Source organism: Limulus polyphemus, unplaced genomic scaffold (genome assembly GCF_000517525.1).
Source record: "Limulus polyphemus unplaced genomic scaffold, Limulus_polyphemus-2.1.2 Scaffold1438, whole genome shotgun sequence".
Lineage (NCBI taxonomy): Eukaryota > Metazoa > Arthropoda > Merostomata > Xiphosura > Limulidae > Limulus > Limulus polyphemus.
Window position 1 is genome coordinate 280,353 of NW_013667048.1, and position 9,320 is coordinate 289,672.

Genomic DNA, 9,320 nt, shown 5'->3' on the forward strand with positions numbered 1-9,320 from the left:
AGATAACAAACAATAAAAGTTCATGATGAAACAATAGATATCAAACAAGAAAAGTTCATGACGAAACAATAGATAACAAACAATAAAAGTTCATGATGAAACAATAGATATCAAACAAGAAAAGTTCATGACGAAACAATAGATAACAAACAATAAAAGTTCATGATGAAACAATAGAAATCAAACAATAAAAGTTCATGACGAAACAACAGATATCAAACAAGAAAAGTTCATGACGAAACAATAGATATCAAACAATAAAAGTTCATGACGAAACAATAGATATCAAACAATAAAAGTTCATGATGAAACAAAAAATCAAACAATAAAAGTTCATGACGAAACAATAGATATCAAACAATAAATGTTCATGACGAAACAATAGATATCAAACAATAAAAGTTCATGACGAAACAATAGATATCAAACAATAACTGTTCATGACGAAACAATAGAAATCAAACAATAAAAGTTCATGACGAAACAATAGAAATCAAACAGAAATTCATAATGAAATAATAGAAATCAAACAGGAACAGTTCATGACTAGACAGTATGAATCAAAGAAGAAACGTTTTTGTTGTCCGAACAATTGACTGACAAACATTTTTTCATCAAAAACATGTTTACTAATATCCATTGCAATAGTAAAAATTAATGAAATCCAAAAACTATATTATGCATACAATAGGCCTAAAAATGCTATCAAAATGAAATGAACAACATATGTCTCTTCACGACACTTTTCTTAGTTTGTCCACTGCAGCTCAGAATTATGGATGTATGAAAAGAGCATTTTAAAAAAGATTATAAGTTTAGCCTTCCGTATCTGTACCGATTTCAAAGTATCGTGATACGGGTCTAACGTTCCGTATCTTTCAGTACCTGTTTCAAACTGCCACCATATAAGAGTAACGTTCCGTATCAGTACCGGTTTAAACTGTCGTGATAGGTCTAGTGTTCCATTCCAATGTCTGTGTTAAACAATCTCATCATCAAGCTTGTTTGAAACGTTCTCATCACCAGTCTAATAAAGGAAAACTTGATAACTAAAAGGTCATCTTCTCCTAGTGTGTTGTATTGGTTGAGTAACACTGTCGAGGTGACAACTAACTGTTGTTGATGTGTGTTAGTGAAACGTTGTCATCACCAGCCTAATAAATGAAACTTATTAACTAAAAGGTCATCTTCTCCTAGTGTGTTGTGTTGGTTGAGTAACACTGTCGAGGTGACAGCTAACTGTTGTTGATGTGTGTTAGTGAAACGTTGTCATCACCAGTCTAATAAATGAAACTTATTAACTAAAAGGTCATCTTCTCCTAGTGTGTTGTAGTGGTTGAGTAACACTGTCGAGGTGACAGCTAACTGTTGTTGATGTATGTTAGTGAAACGTTGTCATCACCAGCCTAATAAATGAAACTTATTAACTAAAAGGTCATCTTCTCCTAGTGTGTTGTAGTGGCTGAGTAACACTGTCGAGGTGACAGCTAACTGTTGTTGATGTATGTATGATGTAGAAGTATCATACCCTTTTTATCAGTGTCATGCTAGGACTACCTTGTCCATCACAACCTGGGATTTATACAAGCACCATTCAAACCACATCGAAACCAGGAACGTTAGCAACCAAAATATAATCCATTTTTAGACCAGTAAAATCTCTTTCGCTGTGCCCCACCCAACGAACACTTAGTAACTGAACACTTAGTAACTGATCGTATAATGCTATGTGTTATTCGCTTTCTATATTCAGTTGATGTGATATTAGCACCGTACTCATTTAAAGTGATATTAACACTGTACTCGTCCAATGTCATATTAACACTATAATCAGCTGGTGTGATATTAATACCGTATTTCGTTGATGAGATATTAAAACAATACGAAACTGATGTCATATTAACAGTGTCTGGTCATTATCTGTTGTGATGTTAACACGAAATTTAGCTCAAGTGATTGTAAATTCCGTACTCAGCTGATATCATATTAACACTGTACTCAACTGGTGTTATATAAACACAATACTAACATTTCCCTTGCAATAATCCCGAAGTTCCGTTTCTCTTAAAGTGGATCCACCTTTTAGTTTCACCCAAGCACAAGCTTCTTCTCCCATTCGTGGGTCTGGCACTCCAACAACCTACAATAAAAGATTTCTCAATATAAATATTACGTATCCTATCAGATCAACATGCTACGTTTAACAACATGGTACATGTAACATTTAAACTTATCCTATACATGAGAAATAAACATGCTAATGAGTCAATAAAAAGGTGAAATAACGATGTGAATGAACACCGAAAGCATTGGGATCCATTAGGCTTAATATTTCTGAAAAAATTACCAGAAACTGCAAACTTCGTTCTTATTAATACTTTTTGTTTTTTATTTTCAACCAACTCGGGGACAAGAAATGGTAATATTATTAAGTGGTATATAACGAAAAGTCTCCTAAACACGGAAATGTGACAGATAAAAATAGTACTGTCTTTATACGACTTTAATTTCAAATTTGCAACTTACAAATTACGAGGAATGAGGAAGAACAAATGTTTATGACTATTATTAGGCTTACTGGTTTCATTGCTTCGACGACATTAAAAGGTTTAAGGCCATATTATTAAATGACAAAAAATAAAATTTGAAAAGAACAAGCCCTTCTGACAAAAGTACCTGAGCTTCAGCGACATCTGGATGCCCATGGAGGAACTCTTCCACTTCCCGAGGATAGATGTTCTCGCCTCCTCTAATGATCATATCTTTAATTCTACCAATAATGCTGACGTAGCCATCTTCATCCATCACAGCAATATCTCTGTGTCGTATTGTAAACATTGGATTATAAATATACAGGAACATGACGGTCAATTGTCTCTCATATAAAAAAATTAACACCTTCGTCTATCACGACAATGTTTTTGAGATATATATTGTAAATGTCGAGTTATTAATATTGTTGTAAGCTATAATTTCAATGTTTAATTTAGATGTTTCATTGTTAGAGGGAGTTGTCATTACGTCATAACCTAGATACTTCAAGTGCTACATCAAAATAAAAATACAGAGTCAGTTCAGTGAGTTAGATAGTGAGTGTTATTACGTCTATTTATCTGTAATTCAATTAGTCGGTTAATTTGTCTGTTAACTGCCGATTAACGAAGAAATTATGCAAGTATGTTTATAAGTAAATTAGGCATATGAACCACTAGACACGGAATTTCTGTTTAACGTTATTTGTGAGGCTAGGCCTATAACTTTATAAGTGAACGTATCTCGAAGCAACCATTACTGGAGTAATAACAGTAGTGTATGGTCAGTAAGAACAACAGTTCCTAGTCAGTAATAACAGTAGTGTCTCATCAGTAACAACAGTTCCTAGCTGGTAATAACAGTAGTGTCTTATCAGTAGCAACAACAGTTCCTAGCCGGTAATAACAATAGTGTCTGGTCAGTAAAAACAACAGTTCCTAGCTGATAATAACAATAGTGTCTGGTCAGTAACAGCAACAGTTTCTAGCCGGTAATAACACTAGTGTCTGGTCAGTAAAAACAACAGTTCCTAGCTGGTAATAACACTAGTGTCTGGTCAGTAAAAACAACAGTTCCTAGCCAGTAATAACAGTTACAAACACAATAGGTTACAAGAAGAAAGTTGAAGGATCCGAGTGGACATCAAGTGGACTAATTGTAGTTATGTCCTACCCAGTGTGATACCAACGTGCATCATTCAGGACTTCCTTAGTTTTTTCCTTATCACCCCAGTATCCCAAGAACGTTATATGACCACGTGTGCACAGTTCTCCTTCTTTGTTGACCGGAACTATTCGTCCATCCTTGTCCACTATTTTCACCTGAGGACAAAGGATAAATGTATAGATTTGAAAAAAAAAACAACAACAAAAAACAGGACACGTATACCATGAACATCTGAACACTAACTATAGTGAAGTTTTTATTTATTGTGTTTTGGTTATACAGGTGAGTAACTGAACAGGTATACCTGACATTGGAAGCCGAGATTTGATATGATCAAAGTACATAACAAATTTACAAGAATCTTAGCATGTTTAGTGTACGGTACACCTTGACATGATCAAAGTACATAGCACATTGATTAGAACCTTAGCATGTTTAGTTTGTGATACACCATGACATGATCAAAGTACATAACACACTGATTGTAGCCTTAGCATGTGTAGTAATACTGTATAGTTACCTCAACATGGTCAAGTGGGGTCCCAACTGTGTGGTATTTCTTGTCCTGTCTTTCTCCTGGACGTGTTGAACAGCTTCCTGGACTATTTTCTGTTGATCCATAGGCATTCTGTGGAGAATAAAAGATACTGGTAATTTCTCTGACAATGTATTCCTAGAAATCGTTCAAATTGAAAGTAAAAACAAAATGATTACTACTTTCTTCTCCTAGTTAGGCCGATTATTGATAACACACATCTTCCAGTTACAAGTTAACACTAAGTGAAGCCCTAAACTTCTTAGCACTCAAAAACCATGTACTCCGGCTGCTTGGAGTTCATGTCAGAACGTGTATGTACGTAGATTCTGTGAGGGTCCCTTGAATAGACAGATTTATTTAGTTTACCTCTCTTAGTGGCAGATACAATACATTAATGTATTTTGTTGAATTAATACTTTCTTTAAATCATCTGGATCAGGATGAAAATCCAGAAAGATCATCAGTGTTTAAACTTGTTCATTATTATAATATCATAATAAAGTTAACAACCAGAATTAGCATGTAAAATATTAACAAAATAATATAATAAAGTTCACACCCAGAATTAGCATGTAAAATATTAACAAAATAATATAATAAAGTTCACATCCAGAATTAGCATGTAAAATATTAACAAAATAATATAATAAAGTTCACATCCAGAATTAGCATGTAAAATATTAACAAAATAATATAATAAAGTTCACATCCAGAATTAGCATGTAAAATATTAACAAAATATTATTAAGAAGTTAACAACCAGAATTAGCATGTAAAATATTAACAAAATATTATTGAAGAGTTAACAACCAGAATTAGCATGTAAATTAGCAGAATTAGCAGTTGGTTAGGGTGCTCGACTCGCAATCTGTATGTTGCAGGTTCGAATCCCCATCACATCAAACATGCTTGCTCTTTCAGCGATTGGGGGATTATAATGTGAGGGTCTATCCCACTATTTGTTGCTAAAAGAGTAGCCCAAGAGTTGGCGGTTGACTAGCTGCCTTTCCTCTAGCCTTACACTGCTAAATTAGGGACGGCTAGTGCAGATAGCCCTCATGTAGCTTTGCACGAAATTCATAACAATCAAACAACCAGAATTAGCATGTAAAATAATAAAAAATGTTATAATAAACTTAACAACCAGAATTAGCATGTAAAATATTAACAACATATTATAATAAAGTTAACAACCAGAATTAGCATGTAAGATATTAACAACATATTATAAAAAAATTAACAACCAGAATTAGCATGTAAAATACTAACAAAATATCTTAGATTGTTAACAAAAACAGAATGATATTTATCTTTACTTTCACGACGATTGGCATTTTTGTATTAGTTGTTTATCTTGTTAACAGGAAATAATGTGATAACGACCGAAAAATCTAAACGCTTGCTATTCTTTATTCCACTTTGTTTTGTTTTTTTATCAATGTATTGTTTTATATTATAACATATTCTTTACTGGGAGCTTCTCATCTTCTTTCAACATTGTTTTATATTGTTTCATGACTACCAAGTGTTTGTTATCGTTCTTTCAACATTGTTATATATTGTTTCATGACTACCGAGTGTTTGTTATCTTCTTTCATATACCAATGTTGAAATACGATAACAAACACTTGGTTGTCATGAAACAATATAAAACAATGTTGGAATAAGATAACAAACACTTGGTAGCCATGAAAAAATATAAAACAATGTTGAAAGAAGATAACAAATACTTGGTAGTCATGAAAAAATATAAAACAATGTTGGAATAAGATAACAAACACTTGGTAGCCATGAACAAAATATAAAGCAATGTTGGAATAAGATAACAAACACTTGGTAGTCACGAAACAATATAAAACTATGTTATTGTTTCGTGACTACCAAGTGTTTACTATTTTCTTTCAACATTGTTTTATATTTTTTCATGACTACCAAGTGTTTGTTATCTTATTCCAACATTGTTTTATATTGTTTCATGACTACCAAGTTTGTTATCTTCTTTCAACATTGTTATATATTGTTTCATGACTACCATGTATTTGTTATCTTCTTCCAACATTGTTTCTTTGTTGTTTCATATTCTTTACCATTACCTTACTTTCAACATCTAGTATTATTTTATATTGTTACATTTTTATATTCCTTTACAATATTATGATGCTTCTAAGTTATTAAATCGTGAGTTTTACGTCCAGCGATATACATCCTAAAAATGGAGATAGTGTAATCATACAGCAGAAAGAAAGAAGAATAACTTTATATTATTTGGTTTAGTTTTGTGTTTCAGTTTTAATTTTTACTTTATAACATTGTTTATGTGAAAATGAAATTCTGTTTATAAAATCCTCTCTCCTTCACGATGACTAACAATAACTATTGTCGTTTTACAGTTTTAATATAGAATACTGTTTAAAAATTCATAGTAAGTGATTTATCAGACTTCAATAATTACTACTTGATTTTAACATTCTAAGTATAGCTTAATTAAACCTTTTATAAAACTGTTTCATTAGTGACCAAAGCGTTAAAACATTTTCTATGAAGAGTTTAAAACTTACAATGATGTTTGTTACGCCCAACTTTTGTTCTATCTCCTTGCACAGCTCTACCGGACATGGAGCTGCCCCAATAATTGCTAAAAATAATAAAGTTGTTACAAGTAACTAATAAACTGTAAGTAATTACACAATAAGATTATCATAGAGTTTGAATATTAAATGTTTTCCAGGGTTATTAAAACTTGTCTAGAACTGTTACAATGAAATAAGGAGAATGGTTGTTTGGAAGACTCAAAGTGTCAAAGTTAAGAATTTTTTAAAACAAATGTACTAGAATTGTGACTTTTTTCAATGAAGAAACTCATTTTAAAATTATAAATGAATTTGTATTCATGGTAAAACTACTGAAGACTACAGAACAGAGTGAAGGCAGCCAGTTAGAAAACCCTACCATTAAACCTCCGTACTTAGTGATTAACTGTCATTCTAATCACACACCCACAATTCAAAATGAGGGGAATATTTTGTGGTAGGACCACATAAGATTCTTGCCCTCAGTTCCAAAATCAAAAGCTACACCCCAGTGCCATCTCGCGTCTATTACAAATAAAATTTAATAAAAAACACTAATTATTCACTTACCACCTTGGAGACTGGTTAGATCAAACTTATTAACATCCGGGTGATTAACAATGTCAATAAACATGGTGGGCGTTCCCATAACAAGAGAGCATCTATAAATAAGATAACAACTTCTGTTAAAAAGTGTTTTAATGATGAAATCTAACAAGACAAGAATGAATGATAAAAAATAGGTTTTGTCATGTTGACATCTAGCCAGAAGACAAGAATGAATGATAAAAAATAGGTGTTGTCATGTTGACATCTAGCCAGAAGACAAGAATGAATGATAAAAAATAGGTGTTGTCATGTTGACATCGTTTAGCCAATAGACAAGAATGAATGATAAAAAGTGGGTGTTCTCATAAAGAGAGTTGAAAGTCTGTGATAAAAAGACTTCCCTGTTGATGATGATTAAAGGGTTTCCCTGTTGCTGATGATAAGAAAGTTTCCCTGTTGATGATGATGCTGATGATTAGAAGGGTTTCCCTGTTGCTGATGATAAGAAAGTTTCCCTGTTGATGATGATGAAAAGGTTTCCCTGTTGATGATTCTATTTAAACATGTAGAGAAACTTCTGTGAAGAAAAGTAATGAAAGTGGATGAAGATTCTCTGTCAAAGAACAGTTGTCATGATAATGCACCTGAGTGGGCATTCCCATGGCGTCAGAAATGTCAATACACGTTATTTGTGTATAGAATCTGTGTTTCCATGGCAATAGTAAACCTAGTCGAAAGTTAGAATTGTTAGTAAAAAGTGGGTGAGAAGATTTGTTAAAAAGTTAAACATTGTTGAAAACAATGGATCAACCAATTCTAATAACAATATGAATAATGGAGAAAAGAAGGGAGAGAGATCTAAACTAGAACAACAGAGATTACAAAACTGAACAACACTTAATGATAACAACCCAAAGTCTCCATCTTGATAATAATATATATTAAGGCTAGATAGCCAGCCTATAAAAGAAACACAGATTGAAAACATTTTAAGACAGTTTGACTAAGAATGGGCATTTCTAGCATTACCAGAAATTTAATAGGAAGATAAGATAACATTTACAGATGATTTACCTTTTTTGTATCGTATGTTAAAGGTATTAAGATGTCACTAATCACATGTATGGAGGATATTTCATTGTTAACAGTCTGTGTAGATGATCAATGAAAGATAGTTTATTTATGGACTTTACCTTTCTTTTTCGATAGCTTTCAACGTCGCCAGAGGGTCGAAAAAAGGCGAAGGAAACACCGCCAGTTTCCGGTGAATAATAGTTGCAATAACACCGCCGACACAACCGAATGCATGAAACAATGGTATGGGAACACAATCCACCGGTTTCTGAAACGAAACCAAAATATAACTGTTACTGCTACATGACTCCTTGTGACTAAGTTTGGTAGCTTAGTATGTATCTAACGTGACATTATACTAGAAACGTTGTGGTCCACATAGAACTTTCAACTAAACGTGTGTTGAAGCTGACATATTATTCAGAAACTAATTGTGATAATATCAGTAACGATTACGTGATATTTTCAGACACATGAAATGTACGGTTAACTTCAACAAAAACAAATTTAATCATTTCACATATAATCTCACTAATATATTACCAGAACATCTAGTTAATGGATATATATATTGTAACAATACAGTTCAAAACCATGGTTGTCCAACCCTTGATCGATAAAGGACCAAACAAACCACGGTTGTGAAGGTGTAGTTTACAACAATACTTACCACTCCTGGTATTATAACTCGGTTGCTAAGGACAACCGCATTGTTGATGAAATTGAAATGAGAAAGTGTTGCTGCCTTGGGTTTACCCGTGGTTCCCTGAAAAGAACACAATATAGAAGCGGAGACAGTAGTCAGAATTGTAATTATTATGTCAACGTTTTTTTTATAATAGTTCAATATGATAATTTTAATATACATATCTATTTTATATTATTAAATA

At 32.6% G+C, this 9,320-nt stretch overlaps 1 protein-coding gene across 1 annotated transcript; it reads right to left on the reverse strand.

Annotated features, from left to right (window-relative positions):
* Positions 1-1,993: 1,993 nt before the first annotated feature.
* On the reverse strand, positions 1,994-9,202 carry LOC106463567 (acyl-CoA synthetase family member 2, mitochondrial-like; the record flags this gene model as incomplete). The annotated part of the gene is made up of 8 exons (XM_013923614.2): positions 1,994-2,140; positions 2,677-2,818; positions 3,706-3,854; positions 4,220-4,327; positions 6,796-6,872; positions 7,378-7,469; positions 8,550-8,698; positions 9,101-9,202. Coding segments are annotated over 8 exons (951 nt in total), but the record flags the coding sequence as incomplete, so codon positions are not given.
* Between the last annotated feature and the right edge of the window lie 118 nt (positions 9,203-9,320).